Genomic DNA, 26,521 nt, shown 5'->3' with positions numbered 1-26,521 from the left:
AGCATACATACCTCATTTTCCTTTAGGTCATCTAGGCTTCCTTCAACAACCTTCTTGTTTGAAAAGAGCTTCAACCTCTTGATCTGCTTCATCTCTTATGTCATCATACCATCATCCCGTGAACTCCACAAGTTGGAGTTCCTGATGAAACACTTGCTTCCTCTCTAGATTGGTGAACCTTCTGATGAAGATTCCATCAGAGAATCTTGAGGATCTTGCATATCCCTATCCAATAGATGTTAACTTTTCACTGATGCATGATCAGCCTTGTCCTAGATGACTTCTGCCTTTTTCCCATAAGTGTCACTTGAGCTTTCAGTGAGGTTCCCAAGAGCTATATCCTTCATAGTTGACTGCCATAGATTTTGTGTCAGACATCCTTCATGTTTCCTATAGTGATGTTACGAGCTCTTACTTCTAATGCTTCTACCATGATGTCATCTTCTAATATGATGCATCCTATCATATATACAAAGCTTCCTATATTATTAAAACTAAAGAGTGCTTAGTGGAGGAGATTATCTTAGTCATAGTAGAGATCTCTCACTTCCTCCTTAGGCTTCTTCTTCTCAGGTTCTTCCACTTCTTTGGTCTTATGGGCTTTTCTTGTTATTTCCCTTCTTGCGCTTAGGGCAATCTTTCCTGTAATGCTCATAGCGTTGAATCTTAGATATGTTCTTCTTTCCTTTTGACAAATGTTTGAGCAATTTTTTTCCCTCAACCTATCTTTTTGTTAAAATTGGCAACTAGGGCCAAACTCCATGTGGGTCATCTTATTTATGGCAACTGATATTTTTCTTGGATCCCTCTCATTGAGAGGTGTAGGATTGATCTAAGGATCATCCGATTCCGATAAGTATTCATGGAGTTATGAATTTATTTGTGTTATAAGACAATTCGTTAAGGTCAGCCAGCGACCAAATATACCCCACATGTGCTCAACGTTTTAGTATAAAAGGAGATGACTTGATAGTTATTTCTACACACACTTCTATCTTGATTTCTCTCCTCTTGTCTTGGGTTTTAGTGGAAGAGAAATCTAGGAGTGGAAGCCCTAGACGTTGGAGGATTGAGGCTGCCCTAGCTGCAGTCAAGAAGAAGAACGATGCCCTAATCTAGAGGACGCAATCAAGGGAGAAGCCCTAACGCTACAAGGAGGACAACCCTAGTACCTACGCTATCAAGAAGAAGCCCTTGCCTAGGCCCTATACGCTGGCCTCTACGCAACCAAGAAAGAGGCTGCCCTAGATAGTGTGGGAAAGAGATGTTGTTTGAGTGCTCTTGTAGGGAGAAAGGCCGAAGTTTGAAGCTTAGGGCCGCAATAAGAAGAGGCAATTCAGCGTGGGTGAAATAGGGCTGTTCTGAAGCCATTTCAGAAAGACTGAAGGGATGAAAGGGGGCTGAGTATCTTGCTAGAAGGCCGAGGAGAAAGGGAGCTATTTGAGGGCTCGCAGAGGGTGGAACAATCCTCTAGAAAGGCTGCCGCAGGCCTATTCTAAGGGCTGTAGGATGGCACTGTAATGAGAGGAGGGCAGAGCCATTATTAAGGGCTAGAAGGCTGCTTAGAATTATAGTGAAGGGGACAACCTTCCCTTGGAGGACAACCACATTAATTAAGGGCAAATTTGGGAAGATTTTAGGGGCTATTTGCCCGGGTGTGTAAGTGCTGCCAGGTGCCCTAACGAGTCACCACATAAGCAGCAGTGAAGGCAACATTGGAACAACAATGTTGTGGACAGCTAGACAATGGAGCATGGTGGAACCATGATGCATGGACAACAAGACAACAAGGCTGCATATGCCCAGAACAATAGTGTTTTGGGCATGACTGTTAGGTACAACAATGCAACAGTACAACTAGGACAACTAGGCAATGGTACATACATATTTGGAGCAGCGTAAGTATGTTATGTTGCTGTAGGGACAACAACAATGCTGGGTCACTGTAAGTATATTGAGATAACAAGCTGTGATGGGACAACAATACTAGCAGCAATGATATTGTGCCACAATGTCCAATGGGACAACAACATGATGAGACAAAACAATGATGGGACTGCCATGTCATTGTGCAGCAGTGGCAGAATGGGACAACAAGCATGGACATCATGGTGCAGTATGGCCAGCATGGACAACATTGATAGCTACGGAAAGCACATGAGGCATGCTGTATGACAACATGGTTCAACCATGGCACATGGGACAACAGTGCAACATTAGGTGCAGCAGTCATGAGGTCCAACATTGTGATGATGGGTGCAACATGGTGCAGCACAGTGAGGTGCAACATGATGATGAGATGCAACACAATGATAGGTGAAGGAGTCACCTTGGAGAATCAGATGAAGCAACATGTCTTCAACTGATCTGATGTATCATCTTCTTAGAGATGATATATGCTATTATCTAGATAAGTCAAAGTGTTGAATTCTATTGTAAATGTACTATCTCTCTCTCTCTCTCTGCTGAACTATTGAAGAACATATAAGAAGAATTGATCAAGGGTTTCCCCACATTGGGGTTTGTCCCTGGCTAGCGCCACATCTTGTGTCCTCTTGTCTTGGCTTGTCTTCTGCGATTTATGTTTATGTTATATCTGTAGTTTACCTTAATGCTGATTGGAATTCTAATCTGGAAAAGTTATTGAGCTAATTGTGAAAATTGAAACAAATTGCTCTAAGCATAGGACATACCTAAAATTAACATGGTATCAGAGCTGAGGTGAAGACAAAGCCCAAGCAAGAGTGAAAGAGCAATCATCGAAGACAGTTGGGAAAGAACAAAAGGATTAGTGGATTCCTCATCCCTCTTCAAACTCACCGAGGGTGAAGTCGAAGCAGAGAACATTATTAGAATGGTGCAGCGGAAGTTTCTGACGGCCTACCTAAAGATCACTTCAATGGGAAGTTCGGATCTAAGGGTGGAAGGAAAGGCAGATGCCTTGGTTGCAATAAGTTCGGCTATTATGCGAAGGAGTGTCCAAATTGCAGGGACACATCACTTGATGATGATAACAACCATTCCAGGGACATCTTCAATGATCAAAGGAATGACAGTGCAAGTGATCCGGATTTAAACAGGAACGCAACAGATTACAGAGATAACCATAAATACAGAGATGCAATAACCATAAACACATACGTGCAGCGGAAATAATGCTTCATTTCATTAATGGAAAATACTGAAATATGCCAGAAAAGGAAATAAACCAGCTAGGGCGATGGTAGCTTATCTCTGAGAAGAGATGTGCGGCTACATGCCTCTGAACTGTTCCGAACTGTATTACAATGAGGCTCGAAGGCCTATTTATTGTTGAGAAACAATGGAAAACCCTTCACATCCCGAAACCTAACCCTAGAAGATGAAACGCCAAATTGTGGGCCCCGTTTGGGTAAATTGGTACATCAATTTCCCGGGGTCGTAACTTTGGCATACGATCTCCGTTTGACGCGCACGATAGCTCGTTAGAAAGATCTATCCGAGTACTACCAGATCCCAAAAAAACGTCGTTTAGGGCCTCAAAACGGCTCCGGAAGTTCGGGACCCGAAAAAACTGCTAAAAATAGTAAACTGTGGTGTAATTTAGGAAACTGAAAAGACTGAAAGAGATAGTTGTGGGGGTCCAAATGGGTTGGTGGGTGGCCACCAACATCCACCTGGATCATTCCTCCCCCCTTAGGAAGCAATGGTCCCCATTGCGTTGAGTTCCTCCATCTGCTGAACTTGTCCTGCAATCTCTGATGTGTCCAGTGATGGTGGAAAGCATGGTCGACGATGGTCCACATTGAACATTTGGTGCAGGCGAAGGAATGGAGGAATGATGTGCTCCAAAGCATTGTTCCCCATAGCCTTGGTACTGCTGTAAGGACCATGTCGGAGTGATCTGAGCTTCTGATGGGTTCTGGTAAGGCGTTCTCTCTGTCGATGCAACCAGACTTTGTTGCCCACCTGAAACTTATGTGGTACCCCTGTGAATGAGGAGAAGTTGTTCCTGTGTTTTGTCATGACCGTATTCCTTTGCTGCTGCTGCTGTGTAGAGGAACCCTTTGCAGGGGTCATGGATGTAGCAACGATCTTCCCCTTACTTTGGGAGTGAACCAGACAAATGAATTTCCTAGTCTGTGATATGAGCTTGCTGCCTTTCTTAGCAGTGATCAAAGATGTGGCAGTAGGTGGAGCTACCTCTGGTATCCTGTATAATGAATCACCCAAAGAAATAATGACAGCGCGAGGCCTTGACTCATACACAGCATGTCGCCTCCACAAGTATGGCTGGCCTAATAATACATCACAAACATCCAGAGGTGTAACATCACACAGTACCTCGTCTGTGAAGGGTTTGATGCTGTATGGAAGGCGGCACTGCTGGCGAACTTTCAGATCTCGTCCTTCGTGAAGCCACCCGATACTGTACGGCTGTGGGTGTGGTGTAGTCGGTAGGCCCAACCGCTTCACGACCTCTGCTGAAACCAGGTTCTTTTGGCTACCACTGTCGACAATGAATCGCAGCGGTGAACCCTTCACCCACATCTGTGAGTGGAAAAGACGCTCCCCCTCTTCTGGATTTTCGGGCTCATCTTTCTGGATCTTGGCGGTGGCAACAATGGCGCTAGGATCCGCATCAATGATCTGCTTCCCTTTGCCATTCCCCTTCTCGAGTTCTGGCTCAGGGTCGGAACATGCATCTGATTCGGAAGCCTTCAACTCGGCCACCAGCGACTGCTTGGTCCGACACTCACTTGTGTTATGAGTGGGACTCTTGTGGAACTCACACCACTTTCCTGTGTCCTTCTTCGGCTTCGTGGTGTTGTTCTTTTCTTGCAGCTTCGACGGGTTGTCTTGGGTTACCCCGCCTTGGCTTTGTCCTTTGGGCTTCGGATTTGCAGATCCAAAGTCTCGTTTCTTTTGTTTGAACTTTTGCTCGATTTTGACAGCGTATCGGTATGCTGTACCGAGTGAGGAGATGTTCAAGAACACCATCTCTTCCTGGATGTATCTGTGTAGGCAGCCGCGGTATTTGAGTACCAGATGCAACTCAGAATCTTTGATACCCAACTGTGTGCGAAGGGTATGAAAAATGTTTGTGAACTCCGGCACATCTTGGTCTCGTCCCTGCCGCAGTGTGGTCCATTTGATGTATTTGTCCTCATAGCTTCTGACAGGGTAGTATTGCTCCTTGATGGCATCCCGGAAGTCATTCCAAGTGGGTGCGGCTGAAAATAGTGAGCCTGTACTTTCATCCTTCTGCTCGCAGTACGTTTCCCACCAGTCCTTGACGTGGGGGGCTGCTTTGAGAAGAGCGAAAACAATCTTTTCCCGACTTGAAAATTCATGAACAAAAAAATATCCATCTAGCAGATTTAACCATTTATCTACGGCATCTGCGTCTATTTGACCCTCGAATATGGGGATTTCAAAATTAACTTGTACCTTGAAGGGTGTGGCATTTCCAGAGTTGCTGTTGGAAGCCGATGCGTCGCCTCTGGGTAGCCGCTGAAGGATCTGCGCAAAGTTATCCATCATCGCGTTCCTTTGCCGCTCGAGTGCTTCTTCGAGCAAGATTTTGATAGGATCTCCTGCTCCCTCGTCTTTCTTCTGATCCGCCATGGGAGGCCATCGGGATTTGCGAGGCTGGTCTTGCAAAGGTTCGACCAGTTCAAGCCCTAACTCCTTATATCCCGACCTCGTTGGGGACATGCAAAGAAAAACAGAGAAAAAGCAGACCGCTCTGATACCACTGATCCGGATTTAAACAGGAACGCAACAGATTACAGAGATAACCATAAATACAGAGATGCAATAACCATAAACACATACGTGCAGCGGAAATAATGCTTCATTTCATTAATGGAAAATACTGAAATATGCCAGAAAAGGAAATAAACCAGCTAGGGCGATGGTAGCTTATCTCTGAGAAGAGATGTGCGGCTACATGCCTCTGAACTGTTCCGAACTGTATTACAATGAGGCTCGAAGGCCTATTTATTGTTGAGAAACAATGGAAAACCCTTCACATCCCGAAACCTAACCCTAGAAGATGAAACGCCAAATTGTGGGCCCCGTTTGGGTAAATTGGTACATCAATTTCCCGGGGTCGTAACTTTGGCATACGATCTCCGTTTGACGCGCACGATAGCTCGTTAGAAAGATCTATCCGAGTACTACCACTTTGGGAGGCAACATTGGTCTACGACCCATGTTGCCCCAGAATCCCAAAAAAACGTCGTTTAGGGCCTCAAAACGGCTCCGGAAGTTCGGGACCCGAAAAAACTGCTAAAAATAGTAAACTGTGGTGTAATTTAGGAAACTGAAAAGACTGAAAGAGACAGTTGTGGGGGTCCAAATGGGTTGGTGGGTGGCCACCAACATCCACCTGGATCAGCAAGTCATCAAGGAAATGGCCGACTCTTCAGAGAAAGCAAGGAACCCTAGGTATGAAGAATCAAATGTTGTTTCTGATAAGATAAAGAAGCATATCTTGTATTTGGCCCTCTCCTTCATATTTTGTGGGAATCTAGCTTATTGATTATAGTGCTTCAAGGCACTTCATCGGATAGAAGGGTGATCTCTCTAATTTAGTAGAGATGGAAACATTCGTGGGATTATACTTGGAGCCGATGCCACCTATCCTGGAAAGGGTGTAGGGAATATTACCCCTCAATTGAATAAGGGTAACTCGATTCATTTACAAAATCTCTTTTATGTACCTGATCGCAAGAAGAATCTAGTTTCCATTTCAGAAATGGAAGTAAAAGGTTTCATGGTGGCATTCATCGATGGAAAGGTACGTGTTTGAAAATAGAATTTTCTAAGATGCTTTTACTCATGGGTTCAGGGTTGGAAATTTGTATCAAGTTGCAGGATGATCCATTGGGGACCATGTCAGTTATCACATCTCATCTATAACACTGGAGGTCTACTTATTATGGGGCCCTACCCGATGTGAGTCAGATGGCGACAGGAATGCTTGAATTCAAGAAGAGCATGAAGGTACATGTCCGAGATGTACCGAAGGAAAAACTTACAAGGGGACCATTCCCCTCATGTAGTAGGTCCACAGATTTGGAACAACCTGAGGGGCTTGAGATTCATGATCGAGAATCTCATGTGTGCAGGTGGAAGAAAGCCCTCTATGGCTTGAAGCAAAACACCCCGGGTTTAGTATGAGAGGATTGATAGCTGTTTGATGAAGCTGAGATTCACTAGGAGTGAAGCTGATCCAAACCATTGCTCGAAGGTTGTGGATGATAAACCTCTCATATCGGCACCTTCTGAGGATGACCTATTTCTGATAGGTGCAGACCCTCTCATTTGTAGAAGTAAGAGGGAGTTGGATTCCAGATGTGGAATGGTAAACTGCAAGCCCGTGACTACCTCGAGGATCTTAACTTTCAGAAGTTATATGGTAGTGATGCTAGACCAGATTTGGGAAATGCCTCTGAGTTTCATAAACTCATTCGCATTGATGTTCTTGGTGAACTTCCATCCGGACATATGTTTTGCAGTTAGCATGATGAGCTCATATATGGTTGAGCCTCACTGGATTGGTGCCAAGAATATTCTGAGATATCTTCGGGGCACAATCTCTCATGAATTGAGATACACTGCCGGAAATGTGAAGCTGCATGATTATTCGAATGCTGACTAGGCAGGCAGTGTGGAGGATCTCAAGAGCACTTCTGAGTGCTGATTCTCTTTGGGTTCCACTTGATATCCTGGATGAGCAGGAAGCAAAAGACGGTTGCTTTGAGCACAACTGAGACTGAATACATAGCTACGAGTATGACCACGTGTGAAGCTGCTTGGTTATGGGAGGTCTTCAGTGAGATGTTTGTACACATGATGGATACCACCGTGATCTTCTGTGTCAACCAGGGGGGTATTCGATTGTTGAGGAATCTTGTATTCTATGATTGCTCCAGTATATAGACATCAGATACTACCTTATCTAGGATATGGTACGTCGATGAGTGAGGAGGCTCTATCGCATTGAGACTGATGTACAGGTTGCAGACATTCTATCAAAGCCTCGGGGAAAGGTCAAATTTGTGACTTTCCCGAACGACTTGGAGTCATTGAGAAACCTTCTTATGAGGGTCTTGCATGTTGCTTGCATTGAGCTCTGGGGTGCTTGGGGTACTACTGGAGCAACACGTGACCATAGGGCGACTCGCCCTCCCCTACTGGTGTGCTGTGTACAGGGTGAATGGCTCAACCTTCCCCTGTGATACCTTGAGGCGACTTAGGGACAGGATGAATGGTTCTCCTGTCAAGGCATCCTACCCATGCAGTTTGGGACTCATGGGAAGTACCTCTCATCTGCTCATCTGGCCAATGAGTAGGGAAATGGGGTTAGGGACCCTAGTAGTACTATCGATGGACGCATCGTTGTATCTATCGTACTCCCTACGCTAGGATGACCTCCATTGATCTGGGATCAGTATGAGTGGTTTGAGACACTCTCTTGTGATATTGATCTGAGATCAATAAAACTGACTTCAGGTCAGTAGAGATGGTATGAGACATTCTCGATCAATTCTTATTCTTCATGGTTCAGCAAAGCAGAATAGAGCAGAGTAGGGCTTAGGAAAGTAGAGCGGTGTAGGGCACTGGTGGCAGAGATAGTACAGTCAGACATATGGATCAGCAGATGGAGTTCTCCCTAGTTGAGAGGGAGTGTTAAAATTCTCAACTAGGGCCAAACTCCATGTGGGTCATCTTATTTATGGTAGTTGATATTTTTCTTGGACCCCTCTCATTGAGAGGTGTAGGATTGATCTAAAGATCATTCGATTTCGATAAGTATTCATGGAATTATGAATTTATTTGTGTTATAAGACAATTCGTCAAGGTTGCCAGCAACCAAATATACCCCACATGTGCTCAATGTTTTAGTATAAAAGGAGATGACTTGATAGTCATTTCTAAACACACGTCTATCTTGATTTCTCTCCACTTGTCTTAGGTTTTAGTGGAAGAGAAATTTAGGAGTGGCACAATGGGACAACCAGCATGGACAACATGGTACAGTATGGCCAACATGGACAACATGGATAGTTGTGGCAAGCACATGAGACATGCTGTATGACAACATGGTTCAACCATGGCACATGGGACAACAATGCGGCATTAGGTGCAACAGTCATGAGGTCCAGCATTGTGATGATGGGTGCAGTGTGGTGCAGTACGGTGAGGTGCAACATGATGATGAGATGCAACACGATGATAGGTAAAGGGGTCACCTTGGAGAATCAGTTGAAGCAACATGTCTTCAACTGATCTCATGTGTCATCTTCTTAGAGATGATCTATGCTCTTATCTAGGTAAGTCAAAGTGTTGACTTCTGTTGTAAATGCACTATCTCTCTCTCTCTCTATTGAACTATTGAAGAACATATAAGAAGAATTGATCAAGGGTTTCCCCACATTGGGGTTTGTCCCTGGCTAGCGCCACATCTTGTGTCCTCTTGTCTTGGCTTGTCTTTTGCGATTTATGTTTATGTTCTATCTACAGTTTACTTTAATGTCGATGTGATTGCTTATCTGGAAAAGATATTGAGCTAATTGAAATAAATTGCTCTAAGCGTAGAACATACCTAAAATTAACACTTTTTCTATCTTGCATAGAAACCACAAGTTGTTGAATGGAATAAATTTCTTATCGTCGTAGGCATTTGTTACCTTGTTCATTAGATAGTGCATTTAGAACAATGGAGATCATTTCCTTATCCGAAATGATCTCTCTCAAAACTTGTAGTTGAGACCTTATGAAGATGACCCTTTACCCTTTGATATCTTCAATTTGTGTAGATAAGGTCTAAACGTTATGACCTTCTTTATCACATCTTCAGAGAATAGTTTTACCAGCTTATCATATATCTCTTTTGATGTCTCCAATCTTACTTTTTGGGGAACAAGGGAATCTTTGATGGACTTGATAAGAATATCTTGAGTCCTTAGATCCTTTTCCATGTATTCAGATAGTACTTGACCTTTGGATGGTTTGGAGACTTTTCCATTGATATGATCAATGACTTCATTTTCTTTGAGGACTATTTCTATCCTTCTTTTCCATGCAAGGAAGTTTGATGACCCAACCAACTTATAGATCTCCTTGCAAAACGAAGTCATTTTACTAGATTAGATTATAGAAGAAAAAGGTACTTACTTGTCAAGTGAAGATAAAATCTTCAACTTGATCCCTTTGTTGATGATGATCGATGAAGATGTCTTGATGCTCCTCGGATGATCTTCTTTAAGGATAAGGAGGTCCTTGCTTCAATGAGGGGGAGACTACCTTGGAACCTTTTGAAGATAATGATCATGCCCTTGATCTTGCTTCTCTTGATTGAATAATCTACAAACTCTTTGAGGTTTCCTTTGGTGATGATAGAGTGCGGATCTTAGAAATACTTCTAGGGTTTTGACTTTCTCCAAGATGATATGATCTTTGACCTAGAAATGCTTCTCTTGGATGAATAGAATTCTAGTTGCCTTGATTTGTAGATCTATTCGTCTTGAGTAGAAATAAGGCTTTGGCCTTGATTATTTGATTGATGATCCCAAGACTTCTTTTGAAGTAGACTTTCTTCTTCGATATATGGTTTGATTCTTCAATGTAGATCTTGAACTTTCACTTTGATATCCTTCAACTTGCTTTGATGCCTTTCTTGAAACTTGATCCTTGAGTGTCTCTTTGATTAGATGCCCTTTCTCTTGACTTTGTCACCTTAGCTCTAATACCATGTTGAGAAATCTAGGGCATCAAGTAGTAGGTAATTTCTCTTCAATTAGTAACTGCTTGTGAGTGCTTTTTACAACTTTAGATTAGGATCTTCTTTTACTTAAGTTGTTAGTGTTCTTCTTCATCAAACAACTACCAATGCATGGACATAAATAGACAAGAGACACAGAATGTAGGCTATGAGCCAGGACCAAAAGCTCTCACTCTTTGAGAGGTAAACCTGCACAAATTCTTCTAGAGATTCTAATTGATGAATACCAAGACCAAGACCAAGACCAAGACCAAGACCCTTGACCTATTAGCCACTCCAAGACCAAGTCACTAGTTCTCTTGACTGTGTTTTGCTCTTTTCTTCTTCTTCACGCCTCTTCCGCTTTGACCTTCTTAGCACCGAGACATAGTTACAATGATAACATTAAAATGAACTGAGATCATCTCCTATATGAGCATACTGAGATAAACTGTGATAGCAATGAACTGTAGACACACTTGAGATGGCACCAAAAACACATCACTGTAATGTCACCGAAATGTGATCATTGTAGCAACACCGAAGCTAAGATAACATCTGTGAGCCTGAGATAGCATCGAATCATTGTGATATGTCACTGAGCTGTCTCCACTGCAATCCTCAGTCTATAGGCCGAGAATGTCACAAAATTATCTCTGAGATCATTGAAATTGAGATCTCCAAAATTTTACCGCAATATTCTCTAAAATCTGTGCTTGTGGACTGTGTCATAGCACCGAAACTTTTCTTCTTTGAGATCCGAACGTGTCACTACAATCTCCTATCCGAATTACAAAGGTATCTGAACTTGTCTCTGTATTTTGTCACCCGAATTTCAGAGAGATCCGAACTTGTTGACTGTGGAAATGCGAAGACCCTATACACATATATATATAGTGGTAGTCGCATATAAATAAGCCGACATGTGTATAGATGTGTCTCCATTAGGTGAAGCTGACATGAGTTCTTCACTTTATCTTGAGGTTGACTTTAAGAGAAGTAACTTGTGCTTGTCTTGGAGGGCTATTTGACAATCCAATAGACTTATATACATTTGTAACATGCACAAGAAGGGTTCTTCATACATGACAATGACTCTTTTTGACAAATCCTAAAGGCTCACAATGGGAGCCATTTAAAAATAAACTCCCTTGCTCACGAAACCCATGAGGCAAGCATTACAATAATAAATTTATTTTTCTCTTTACATCATTTTCATAAAAATTACAATTACATGTCATTATGAAGACCGGACCTAGTTACACTTTTCAATACAGTGTGACCTCCCCTGAGGTCCTTCTTTTAGAGGGGCACTTATAGGAGGTAGTGATTGTGTTATGAATATAATTCATAACAAGTAAATAAATAAAATAAATGTAAATATTAAATAATAAAAAATTGATTATGTTAAATAGTCATTAAGTTAAGTGAAAAGGCATGTCTAAAAGACATGCCTAATCATGAAAGGTCACCTGCTTAGGTATAAAAGCAGGGCATCATTGTAACATTCATATCACTTATATATATATATATATATATATATATATATATATATATATATATATATATATATATATAAATTATTATTTCGAATACCTCTTGTGTATTTTATCATTCAAGTCTACAAGCTATTAGTTTTTATGCTTCAGATTGATATAACGTGCCCAAGGTAATCCATACTTGTGACCTTCCACGTTTCCCTTATTATTCAACTCTATTGTTTGGGTTGATTGTCATTGGTCATTGGGACTCACACCCTATATCCTCATATCATATCATATATCTCATTTTTAATCAATAATTGGGAAATTATATTAAGCAAAATCTGTGCTTAGAGGCATAGCAAAATCATACAAAGATCAACTTACTGCTGTTACATAAATTTTAAGCAAAACATCATTTTGGTCTAGATCTAGGCCATTTATTCTATAATTATACTAAACTATATCAAGCTGCTGAAATGATACTGTATACGCTTTGTAAAACACCCCTAAAATGAGAAATTTTTTGACTTGCATGTAGATTTAGTTGGACTGAAGGAAACCCATTTCATCCCTAGCGCACTGGAGCTGAAGTTTGTGATCAATCAAAATTTCCAATGTGGCTGCTAATTGTGCTACAAATTGGTCATCAAGGAATTGGTTGAAATAACACTTGAGTTGATTCAAATAGTGTTCGTCGGGGTCTTGTTTCTCTTTTGGAGAAACTTGGGGAAACACAAGGGGAAACATTTTCCCAATGTCGGGGATGTATTTCCCCAAAAGGGGTGCTTGTGGGTGTTCCACGGGGTCTTGTCTCTCTTTTGGAGAAACTTGGGGAAACACAAGGGGAAACATTTTCCCAATGTGGGGGATGTATTTCCCCAAAAGGGGTGCTTGTGGGTGTTCTTGCTCAAGAAGGCCCCGCCCCCCGACCCTAAATTTTGCATAAAAGCAATAATTTATTAGTGGAGAAGCCTAATATTTGAAGTTAGGGCCTTACTAATGCTATCTAATTAATGGTAATATTAAATTCTTAAAGTAAAATGATGAAAATGAAAGATAAAGGAGAATGCCACTTTTACAAATTGAAGGATAAAGGAGAATGTCGCTTTTACTTATCACATTTGCTTAAAAGTGACATTCTTCTTTATTTTTCATTTTGTAAAAGTGACATTATCCTTTCTCTTTGATTTTCATCTTTTAACTTAAATTTTTAACATTACCATTAATTGTGTCAAGATGTTTGAGTGGAATTTTAGGTCCCACTTAAAATCCAAGAGACTTAATAGTTTTTAGGATTTTAGGATTGGGGGGATTGCAATGTTTCCATTGGATTCTATGATGTTTGAGGGTATGGAACTAACATTTAATTGGGAGCTCCAAGTCCTCTATGTACCTCGATGTTGGTGGCATTGATTGTTGAATTCCTCTATCATGACTTGAGTAAAAATGTACCCATCACTTAAACAAAATCTCTATGTGATGCGTCAATCTTTTTTCTATCTTGTTTGAATGCTTAGAGGGTGATATTGATGATGAAGATCCCAATATAGGCCACAATTTTGATGATATGTTGTTATTTGTTGTAGCATGATTTTTTTTGGACTATGGAGGCCATACAGAGCCTCTTTGTTGATGTATTTTTTCTTCAAAGATGGATTGGACTATGTGCTATTTTGGTTATAAGCACCCTTGCTATATATATGAGAAACTTTACATATTTTTATACAAGTGTTTGGGTTGATATGGAAGCACATGTGTATTTATGTGTTTTTTGGTTGACTGTTTTTTTCTTTTCAAATTTTTAATTTTTTAATTTAAGGTTTTTGGTTCCTGGTTTTGGGGTCGACTGGTTTGATGACCGGTTCAGTTCTGATAACATTGGTTCATTACCCATCGTTCATTTCCAATTTTAACTTTTGAGTCTTGACTCTAGATATTGATGATCTGAGATTGAGTCTTTGACATCTCTTTTTGCTATTTTTGAGTTTGAGTAATTTCAATTTACTATTCCAGTCTTCAGACTTTAGTATCTACTATTTTGCTTAGTACTAATCAGATTCTAGAATAATGAATGATGAATTTAAATCATTGTATATTCTAGAATGATGAATGATGAATTTAAATCAATGTATATTCTACAATGATGATTGATGAATTTAAATTAACATATACAATATTTTACTATTTGCATTTCATTGAATCATTTATAGTGTATGAATCAATGTATTTCATTATTGAATTTGAATTTGAATCATGTTTAACACACACACACACGTGCCGAAGTCCCCTCCAAAGTTCCCTAAAATTTGGTGTTGCTTCCACTAGTCCCCCCTGTGTGTCTCCCCGTTCCTGTTTTGTGCCGTCTTGGAAACTTGGTGGAACATTGGATTCACAAGGTTCTGGTGGGGTGCCCCGTTGCTTGGGCAGCCAATTGATCTGCTGCATAGTTGTTGCAATGTAGAACATGAAAATAACGTACCTACATAAGGGATTTAATTCCTAATCATATACACCAGAATATTGACTCAATTTGAGGGTTGAGGGGGCAAGTGCCATAATTCAGGTGCCTTACGGTGTTTTTGGAGCCCCCTATTATAATTAGATTGCCCATATAAAGAGAGACCCTATAGTGATTCTTTGGAGCAAGGCATAGGCCTATGCTTGGTTGTTGGAGGCTTGCCTGAGACTGCAAGATGAGGTTGTGTCTACTTTTCCTCCGAGGTCATAAATCATCCCCCTTGACTCTTCATCCGTCCTATCATATATCATCTTAACTCATACATTTATATAATATTTATTTTAACTATAATGGATATCTTTATGTTCCAAGTATTTTTGATATTTAATTGGTGAGTCTAATTGGTTGTCCCAACACCACTATTGGAGAGTGATCAAGCTTGACTGAACTTCCTAGGATTACAGTAAATTATTCATACTTAGGTGGGGAAAAATGTTTGAAACTTGGACCAAGCCTGCTATAAATTAGGTAGAATGAGAAAGCTACAAGTGTAAACTGCAATAATAATACCTAGTCTAGGTTAGTCCACTAGGAACACAGGGACAATGTCTCATTAGGTGGCAATGCTCAGATGTTGGCTTGAGTAAGATTTCCGGTAAGAGGATCTTTATGTAACTCTAATATCTATCTATTGTAACTCTAGTGCATATTTCACGTAATATAAGTTGTTTTTCTCAAAAAAGAAGTATTGCACCTATCATCATTTCTTTACTGCATGCTTCATTCTACTTTTTGTGTCTGGTTGTTGGGTAAACGTTATTTGTTCACCTTCAAGTTCAAAGAATTAGCTATTTGACTCGGCTCATGTGTTTGAATTTTGCTTCATCTTATACATTGACAATATATTGGTTAGCAACTTGAGAAAGTGATTCTAGACATGATTATTTTTTCATAATTAGACTTATCTTTTGGGTTCCTGCATTTCTCTTATTGAGATAAGTTATTTTCACCACAACTAATTTACATTCTTGTAGTTTTTAATTTTGTGGAGGATATATTGGAGCATGATGGAAAACACCATGATTTTTATTCCGGGGAAGAATATTTTGTAATGTGCCTTTAAATTTGAATGGAATGGATAGAAATGAGGGAATTGTATATACTTCTAATTCTACAGTGTCTTCTTTTTGAATAGGATATCATGATAGAGGCGAGGACTCAACAAACAACATCGATGACTGATTTCCACTGGCTTGGTAGAAGTTTTCCTATTAAGAATGCTAAGACTCGTGTATCTGTCTTAAAAGGTATGAAGTCAATATTTTTCATGTTTAAATGGTTGATGACACTTACTCTTGAAACTTGTGCGTTGCTTTTATTGCTGATATAAAATAGCATATGTAGATATAGGAACATAAAACATGGTATAATTTAAATCATATGTATTTACTAGAAGTTATAACTTGTAAAGACTTGTTTGTCACTTTGTACATGAAGGGTCACCATTGGCATATAAATGCCATACACCCTCATTCATGTAATCATCAATTTATCATTTAGAAAATATATTTTTTAATTCCAGGGTGGAATATATGTTAAATCTCCTAGTGCCAGCACACATTTATTTTCTCACAACAATTTTTATTCCCAACAACTTATCTATTTTACCAAATAAATTCTGAATTATTGATCAACAGATAAACATCCACAACAATTCTCCTTCATCTATTAATCTGGAAAATCAAGGTTTCGACCCACAGAGAATTTAGAAAGAAAAATACAGTGACTAGAACCTGTGACTCGGTCCCATTGTAATAATTTGGCCCAAGGAAATTCAATCAACTGGCAACTAGTCACTGAAGATATTCGGTCTGGAGAAACTTGGCCCACCTATCACCAGAAAATTGGCCCCTGCACCTTGCCCTCACTCAGCCTCTGTGCACTCACAAATCAGCCCTGGCAAATTGGCCTCCCCAGTAACTGCGCCTCCTCGCTTCAACAATTCGGCCTCTCCAATCTCCAACAAATTGGCCTCCCGGAACACTCCCGAAATTATCCTTGTATTCTCCTTCCTTCTCCTCAGTCGAACTTGAGCCTCTTCCTCCAGAGAATTCATTCTCTCCTTCCTGAGAAAATCGCTTTCCCAAAAATGCTGTAGCTGCATCTTTTCTCTGTTTGTATCTTCACCTTTCCCTCAGGATTTCATTTATAATCTTCAGTAAACCTAAATCCCTAACCATAATCTCCCTTCTAGAAGATCTAGGAGATCAATGGTTGAGATTATTTGTAAGGCACTTAAATAATTTTATTCTTTATCCTTAGAAAATGACTTAATAGTCCACAATAATTAATTGACTTCAATTGTTGTACATTTTCTAAGTTAAAACTTACAAAAGAAGACATAAATACCTAAAGAGGCAATAAATCATCTCCTACAAGCTTATGCAGAAGACCTTCTGAAGCTTCCACTAGCCTCAACAATATCTTATTTATAAAAATCGTTAATAACATTAGTATTAGAGTGCAATGGAAATGAGAGATTACGATATATCATTGTACTCATAAATGACAGACAATGGTGTTGTATATTTTTTTCCACTGGAAAAGGGTGACAACTTTATATTAAGATAATAGAAGGTTACATAGTTGATGCTTTCAGAAGCAGTTATCAAAATCCTGATTTCTTTCTACAGTTTCACCGTTAATTAAGTGGGATTTCTGTTCCCATTGAGAAAGAAAAACTCCAAAACGTTTGTAGTTATTAAGCAAAAACATATCCCAATCCTGGGAAACAATCATTCAGGCCATAGTCCTAGATGTATGGGGTCCGAAGATGCCTTCCTTCCATTCTTAGTTTCCAGTTGCTGTTGAGTCAGCTCCATGGCTTCTGTGGCCAGCATGTCAGCTTCTCAATTTTTCTCTTGATACACTTGCTGGAATTCAATATCCTCAATGTGCAGAATTATTATATAAGCTTTGCTTTCCTCGGGGAGAATTATGAATTGCTTTACTTGGGTTTTACTTGTGACCCAGTTGCAGATCAGCTGGGAGTTGCCACAGGCCTTTAGATTACTCTTCCTTTTTCATTCACTATACTCATAAGGTGATGTGTTGCTGCTATCTCTGCCTTTTTGTTTCTGCAAACTCCTAACACAAAACTGAATAAAATCTTGTGCTCTTCTGACAAATATTAAACTCCTCCAGCACCCCTGGACCCTGGACTCCATACGGATGCCCATCAAAGAATCCAATAGGACCTGTGTTATCCAAATTGATCTGAATTAGTTATCTATGGTTTGCTTTAAGTCTGGCATTTGTGACAGAACTAGAGCATGTTTTAGTTTGCAAGGGGAGTATCTTGCATTTTAGAAAATGCTGTCATTTCTGGGTAACCAAGCAATCTAGATATCGAATATTGTAAGTGCCAATATGTCTGACCTGCCATGATATTTCAAATGTGGGTTCTCTAGGACTTACTTTAATCCAATGCCTTCCCAATCTTTAATACCTGTGTGTGTTCCTTTGATGATTGACTAAACTACCAGTGTGAAATGACTGTCTGAACAGTTGCTGGGTGGATTCACCATTCTTTCTACACAGAAAACATAGACTTAGGCGTTGAAATTTGCAGTTTTGCAGCCTATCTTATATTATAATTTTTTTTCCCTGTGTCAACAAGGTGTATATTTTTCCTTAAAAGGTGCTTTTGCTGACAATATGCATCCCTATCATTTTTTGTTTTGACCTGGAAATTTTCTTGGAAGTTAATTTCATAGCCTAATCTTACTGAGAATGACCCAGAAGCTGTGTTTACTTCCCATTTCAATCCGTCCTCTTCTGTCATTGAGCTTCCAGAGTTTCTTGGTTGCCAATTAATATCGTGAATTTTACCGTGCTGGTATGAGTAAGTGCAGAATACGCACCTCCTTCCCTCTTTTGCAAGTGGGGAAGCCAGGTTCCAGCTGGAGGTCCCATGCCAAATCCAACAACACAATGGTGTTGTTGGTAGCCAAAAGCATTTTCATCTCATCATTCATTCTACTTTTTGGATCTTGACCAATCCTGTGGTCCTTGACGGGGTCTAACAATGTATAGACAACCCCAATTTAAATGTCAATGCAAGTGTTATGAATAAAATATAAATATAATAATAATAAGGAATAGTTAATTAAACAATAATTAGTTAATCAAGAGGCATGTCCTTTAGAACATGACCATTTATGAAAGGGTACCTGCCTCGGTATATAAAGCAGACCCTCATTTGTAACTCAATCATTCTCATTCATACATTTCAATATATATTCTTGTATCTTCAATGGAGATCTACATATTCAAAGTCTTCTGGAGTATTTAGCTTAAGTACGAACATTGTTCGCTACATTTGGTATTTGAGCCATTTGATTATCTGGCCACTCTACTGCTGCATAGAGAACTAGTCTGATCGGACCCTTGGCCATCAACAATTCTCAACTTTGTTGTTGTTTAAGCGTCTCGCTACAAGTTTTTGGATGTTCTCCATTTTCGCTCTCAGGCCATTGGCCTTTGAAAAAAAACAATTGGAAACAAAGAAATTATTAAAAAAAAGTCAATATAAAAAGGAAATTTTTTTATAAAAAATATATATAATGTTTTTTTTTGTCAAATATAGTTTTAATTCTTCTCGAATATACTGTTTAAGCCCACATCTTTACATTTTTAGTAGTACTTCGTCGGAGAACCCTCATTGTCTTATAGCTAATACTTCCCACTCATGGGTGTATTCTCTTACAAATCCTTTTTGTTTGAGGTGAACGAATTTTTCGTAAACATCGTCTTCTTCTTCATCATGGAACCTTTTGAGCAGGGCCTCTACAAAATTTTTCCAATTGAACGAACGAGCCTCACATTTGTTGGACCACCATAGGAACCAATCGTATGCTTTAATGTCTAGGTTGTTGGATGCAATCATGATCTTCTTTTGTTCTCTTATTGGTGGGTTTGCCCCAAAAATGGCATCCATTTTATTTACCCCCACAATGGCGCCTCTACGGTCCTTACCATCGTACTTAGGTAGTCTTTTTGGGAAACTTCGTATAGTACTAACTTCCACGGAACTGTATATGCGATATTGGTGGGACTTCGTGCATCGACAAAAATTCATGACTAGTAAAAATTTCGCCTTCTGGAGTCTTGAGACTTTGTGGTGATTCTTGAGTGATTAAGGGATTAAAGGATTGATTTACTCCTCCCATTAATTGTCTCATCATGTTCTCTATTTTTTTGATATTATTTGCCATTTGGACTTTTGTACTAATTATCTTATCTTGGCCTTTTCCAAATTCATCCTATTTCTTTTCAACATTGTCAAGGCGTTGGCGCATTTTATCGAGTTCCCCCTGAAATTTTCTTGAATTCGCATTTTCATTGCTCCTCTCCATTTTGTTCTTCTTTTTCTTAGTAGACCCAATTTTTAATTTATTTTTATAATTAAATTATATAATTGATTTACTTTGTGATATATTATTATATAACTATATGTAATATATAGTTATTATATGTAATTGAAATGGTCCAAAACATGACTGAGAGGTCACACCGTTTGACCATGGCCCCGAAGAATGGTGGAGTGTTGTTTGATGTGCTGACAACGATAGAATAAGTTGGGGTGTCGGACGAGATATGCGGCGGGAGGGAACAAACAACAGGAAGGGCAAGTGGCAACAATGAAGCGAGCGACGCATGGAGTTTTCTCAGATGATTGGTGCGTGGACAAGGAGAACGTTGGGAGATGCGAGGTCAACTGTCGACAGTAGAGCGACAGTGTTGGTAGAGAAAACAAGGTTTTGACAGAGCGGAATATGTTGGGAAAGAGACAGATCGGATTGTCGGGTGGCTATTGGACGCAACGATTGAGGGATCGTGGGTCACGATGTAGCTTGGTTGAATTCTTTACGCAGGGCATAGATTGAGAGCAGCGCGGAGTGGGCGTGGGCAGTGTTACGTTGGACGTGGAGTGTGGATAGGGGGTCGAGCGTCGGACAGGGAGCAACGAATAATGGACAAGAGGTCGAGCATCGAGGGGATGGATGGGTGAGGGTCTTCGACGATAGTGTGGGATGGATGGGTGAGTGAAACAATGGAGCCTTCCACGGTGAGTGAAACCAACATAGGGAGGATTCGATGGCTCTGATACCACTGGAACAAGGAAAACCTTGTTCACTGGACTTTGCCAATTGCAGACACATTTATGTGCATAATATATATATATATATATATATATATATATATATATATATATATATATATATATTTTATTATTCAATATTCAGATGGTGATTTACAAGTCATTGGGCGGTTTGCCTTTATAGGTGTTGACTGGCCACAAAGACTAAAGAACATGTCTTTTGACATATGTGCCATTTCATAATTAATGGGAAATTTAATTTAACTAATTTATTAATTATTGTTAGGATATTCCGACACATAGGATATAGTTAAGTTCAACTTGGTCTAGTATAGAGTTAGGTTAGAGTTAGGTAAAGTGTGTTTCTTTACCGTTGTACATTTTGTAACTTACAATCCGACGGTCACGATATGTAGTGATCCGACGGTTCACTCTCACCTCGGTATTACCGACACTTGATCCGTGGCTTGACACCCGATTGGTCCATGAGTTCTATTTAAAGCGCATGGAGGGTCATTGTTCGGGTAATCCGTGCATGAGAGAAGCTTATGTAAATTTTCATTCTTTGATTAATAAATTGCCTGTAGTACCCACGTTGGGACAGGCCGTGGACTGTTTCCCTCCTTGCACTCTGAGGGTTTTAACCACGTCAAAAATACTGGTGTATTGATTTGAGATCTGGTTGTGAGCGGTGTCCTTTTGGTATTCTTCTGTGGAACTTACCCTGTAAATTCTTACATGGTATCAGAGCTATTTGAGGGCCGCGTCCGTTGGTGATCCAAATCTGAAGCCGGTAGAACTGCATGCGGTTGTCATCTCCTAGATCTGTTGTTTCTGACTGCTTTCGGGCCGAGAGGACTGCTCTGTTGCGTCCGGAGCATCTGTTCCAGTGAGGAACCCCTTTCGTTTCATGCGAAAAGGTTTCCGGTAGCCCTAGCTGCGTCATTTTTCAGATCGGGAGGTATACAGTGTTTTTTTGCAGTTTACTGTTAATTTCTCTCTGCTTATTTCGGTCTCAGTTTATTTAGCCTTTTTTTTTAACCGGATCTATACCTTTCATTTCTGCGTATGCTCTTTGCCCTGCGACTCTGTGCGATCTGGGCAAATCAGAAACAGAAAGGAAGGATTTTTCTCATGCGTATGCTCTTTTCCCTGCACCTTAGTGTGATCTCGGAAAATCAGAAACATTGAGAAAAATATTTAGTTTTTCGGATAAAGCTAACTTTGAGATTTTTTTTTAAAATTTCTAGTTTTTTGGCTAAAGCTAACTTCGAGCCGTAAGGTTCGTTTTTCTTTGCATATTCGTGTTGGGTTTTGTTTTTTGTGTTTTGTAGGGAAAAAGAGCTTTCTCAAGGCAAGCACGCAAATCGAGGCCCCCCCCCCCCCCTCTCTCTCTCTCTCTCTCTCTCTCTCTCAAATTTTTTGTATAGATCAATTGGTTCAAAGCTATTTTTAGAGAGTAGAGGTCTTGGGTTCAAGTCTCCATTTTGTGGGGGCGGATTTTTTCATTCCCGCACATTCGCGCACTTTGCCGGCAACGTCAACAAGTTTTTTTTCAAAAAGCCATAACTTCTTCATCCGGAAGCCTTTTTCAGAGCCGTTTTTTTTAAAACCGCCTATTTTTTCGAGATCTATCCGTTGGTACACTTACTTTCAGCATCTTCAGCTTCAGTTTTTTTTAAAAATGGAAAGTTCATGCCAAGTCATTCTTGACAGCACTAACTACTTCCAATGGGTAGAATACATGGAAGATTTACTTAGAAGTAAAGGTCTCTTCAGAATAGCCACAAACCAAGAGAAGAAACCCAAAGATGAAGACAAGGCGGCAAAATGGGAAAATAGACAAGATCAAGCACGTGGTTTGATAGGGATGTCTATTTCTCCTGATCTTAGATTCCACATTGCAGGACTTGAGACTCCTCATGAAGCATTAGAACAACTTGCTAAAATTTTTGGGATTAAAAATGAAATTAGATCCCATCAACTTGAAAATGAGCTGCTTACTTTGGATCCTAATAATTTTTCTTGCATTGAAGATTTCTTGTCAAAATTCAAGACCCTTAGATATCTCTTGGAAGGTGTTAAAGTTAAGAAAGATGATGGTAACCTTATTTATTCCATCCTTACTAAGTTAGGACCAGCCTACTCTGTATTTGTTTCCACTTTCCATTCTACAAGAGAAGCTTTCATTTGTCAAGGACAAGAATACAAGGCCCCTTCCTTTGACTCCTTTTGTGATTCCTTAATAAGAGAACAAGAAAAACTCTTACACCTTGGTCTTCTTAATCTTGGAAACTCTTCCACAAAAGCGTTAGCCGCCCAGCAGTACCCAAATTCAAAGAATCCTAAGAAGTCATATCCTCAAAAGAATGGTCCTAAACCATTTCAGCCTCAAAATGAAAGATCATTTCAGCAAAATGATAAGCCCAATAAAAACAAATGGAAGAAGACTGATAGACATTGTAACTTTTGTAATCGAGATGGCCACTTAGAATCTAAATGCTTTAAGAAGATGGAAGCCTTGGAAGCCGCAATGAAGAAACATAACATTCATCTGGAGCCTACTTCAACTTCAACTTCCGGAACGGCACTTTCTGCATGTCATCGTCAATCATCTCAGTCTGGTTATGCATTAAATGTATCTTCTTCTTCTTCTCATTCTCATGAGTGGCTCATTGATTCTGGAGCCTCTTGTCACATGGCCAAAAACCAAGCCATGTTTTCTTCTTTAAATGATTGTAACACCAAAAATATATATGTTGGTGATGATAGATCTCTTAATGTTGTAGGGACTGGAACTGTTCATCTAGACAATGGTCAGTTCAATGATGTATTATGTGTTCCAAACTTATCCTGCAACCTTCTATCTGTCTATCAGATAACTCATTCAGGTGAAGGTAAAATTGTTGAATTTTCACCTCATGATGTTGTAATCAAGGATCTAAAAGATCCTAAACAGATTCTAGCTACTGGTCTTGCTGATGATTCCAAAAGGTTGTATAAGTTTCACAACTTTGGGTCATCCCATCTTCCCTCAGTATTTGTTGCTCATAATGATGAAGTGAGCAAACTTTGGCATGAGCGGTATGGTCACTTAAACTATCGCTCCCTTCAGCATCTATGTAAAGAAAATATGGTGACAGGTCTTCCTATGGTATCTTGCAAAGATGGTGTTTGTTCCGGATGTGTACTCGGAAAACATCATCGGGACAGTTTTGACAAACGTGCCTCTTGGCACGCCTCAGCCCCTTTACAACTTGTGCACAGTGATTTATGTGGTCCTCTTCCTGTTGCTTCATTCTCTGGCTGCAAGTACTTCTTAACTTTCATTGATGATTTCTCTAGACGCACTTGGGTATACTTCTTAAAACTCAAGAGCGAAGTATTTAGCACTTTTTTGGCCTTCAAAGCATTTGTTGAAAAACAATCTGGACATCAAATTCTTAAGCTAAGAACTGATAATGGTGGAGAATATGTTAAAAACGCATTCATCAACTTTTGCACCGAAAATGGAATTCAAATGCAACATACTGTTCCATACACTCCACAACAAAATGGTGTAGCTGAAAGGAAAAATCGCACCTTAAAGGAAATGGCTAATTGTATGTTGCAATCTAAAGGACTCAGTCTTAGTTTTTGGGCCGAAGCAATTAATTGTGCAAATTATATAATCAATCGCACTCCTACTAAGGTTCTAGAGAATATCACTCCAGAAGAAGCTTGGAGTTCCATTAAACCAGATGTAAGTCACTTTCGTGTGTTTGGAAGTGAAGCATGGGCCCATATTCCAGATGAAAAGCATAAAGCTTTAGAACCTAAGAGTGAGAAATGTACTTTTGTTGGATATTCTGAAGATGTAAAAGGATATAGACTTATTCCATTTAAGTCCAAAAATGTTATCATTAGAAGAGATGTAAAATTTGATGAAAATAAATCGGCCTGCGAGCCTAGTCCGGCGATGTGCCACCTCTTCCTATCTCTTCTATCTTTGAAACATTTCTTCTTCTGATGATGAAAGCGAGGATGATAATCCTCCCCCACCTTCTCAGGATCCTCAACTTCCAAGATGGGTCCGTGCTACTCGGGATGCAGCAGGTGATCTTGCCGGTGATCCTACAGATCAGCGACGTACACGTTCTCAGTTTGAAAGAGCCTCTTCTTTACTGGCTCAAGCTCCAGTAAATCATGATCCTGACACTTTTGCAGAAGCTTCAGGCCATCCACATTGGGAAGCAGCTATGAATGAAGAATATCATTCATTGATGACAAATGATACATGGGATCTTGTTCCTCTACCAAAGGGACGCAAACTTGTTAGATGCAAATGGGTTTACAGAACCAAGTATGGACCAGATGGGAAAGTTGATAAACATAAAGCTCGTCTAGTTGCTAAGGGCTTTTCACAGGTTGAAGGCATTGACTACACTGAAACCTTCTCTCCAGTTGCCAAAATGAACTCTATCCGCCTTGTTCTTTCCCTTGCTGCCTCTTTAAAATGGGAAGTCCATCAAATGGATGTTAAATCTGCCTTCTTGCATGGGGACTTGCAGGAAGAAATCTATATGGAACAACCCATTGGCTTCATCCAAACAGACTCCAGCCTCGTTTGTCGACTTAAGAAATCCCTTTATGGCCTCAAGCAAGCTCCTCGGGCTTGGTATGCCAAAATGGATAGCTTTCTTTTAGAATCTGGCTTTTCTAGGTGTCATTCTGACAATACTGTCTACACCAAGAAAGTGGGCAACTCTCTTATCATCCTTGTTCTTTATGTTGATGATCTTATTCTTACTGGTAGTGATCCCAACCTTATAAACCATGTGAAGTCCAGCCTTAAAAAGAAATTTGAAATGACAGACTTAGGACACTTACACTATTTTCTCGGTTTTCAAGTCTTGCAATCCCAAGAGGGTATTTTCCTTTCCCAGTCCAAGTATGCTTGTGATATTCTTCGTCATTTTCACATGGAAGACTGTAAGCCAGCCCCTTCTCCCTTTCAGTCTGGAGTCAAACTTTCAGTCTCTTGTACTTCTCCTGAAGTTGATGCTACCTTATACCGTCAACTTGTCGGAAAACTCTTGTATTTAACCCATACTCGTCCTGATCTTTCCTTTGCTGTTGGCCTTGTTGCTCGTTTTATGCAAAACCCCCGTGAAAGTCATTGGAAAGCAGCTAAAAGAATACTTCGTTATGTTCGAGGTACAGTACAGTTTGGGATTCATTACAGTGCCAAAGCAGCTCCTCTGTTAGTTGGTTTCACTGATTCTGATTGGGCTGGTGACCTTGATGATCGGAAGTCTACTGCCGGTTATGTCTTCACTCTTGGTTCAGGACCTATTACATGGGCTTGTAAGAAACAGGCTGCCATTTCTCTTTCGTCAGCAGAAGCAGAGTATCGTGGTGCCGTGGAAGCTAGTAAGGAAGCCTTGTGGCTTCGTCAGATCCTATCAGAGTTTGGCTTTGAGCAGCAGCATCCAACCACACTTTGGTGTGATAATCAAAGTGCCATTCAGCTATGCAAAGATCCAGTCCAGCATCAGCGCAGCAAACACATTGAACTACACATGCACTTCATCAGAAAGCTCATTCATGACCATGTTCTTGAAGTACAATATTGTCCAACGGATGATCAGGTTGCAGATATCTTCACAAAGGCTCTCACAGAG

The 26,521-nt window shown here is 40.1% G+C and overlaps 1 protein-coding gene across 1 annotated transcript in view; it reads left to right on the top strand.

Moving 5' to 3' along the window:
• Positions 1–26,521, top strand: part of LOC149256804 (signal recognition particle-related / SRP-like protein) — a 395,315-nt gene that overhangs the window by 208,804 nt on the left and 159,990 nt on the right. Inside the window, exon 7 of the mRNA XM_089460884.1 lies at positions 15,891–16,002. Within this exon, the coding sequence (XP_089317010.1) occupies positions 15,891–16,002 (112 nt within the window). The remainder of the gene's footprint in view (positions 1–15,890; positions 16,003–26,521) is intronic.

Source organism: Pinus tabuliformis, chromosome 7 (genome assembly GCF_031772625.1).
Source record: "Pinus tabuliformis cultivar Carrire ecotype Pingquan chromosome 7, CPIR1, whole genome shotgun sequence".
Classification (NCBI taxonomy): domain Eukaryota; kingdom Viridiplantae; phylum Streptophyta; class Pinopsida; order Pinales; family Pinaceae; genus Pinus; species Pinus tabuliformis.
This window is presented reverse-complemented; position numbering and strand designations above follow the sequence as displayed.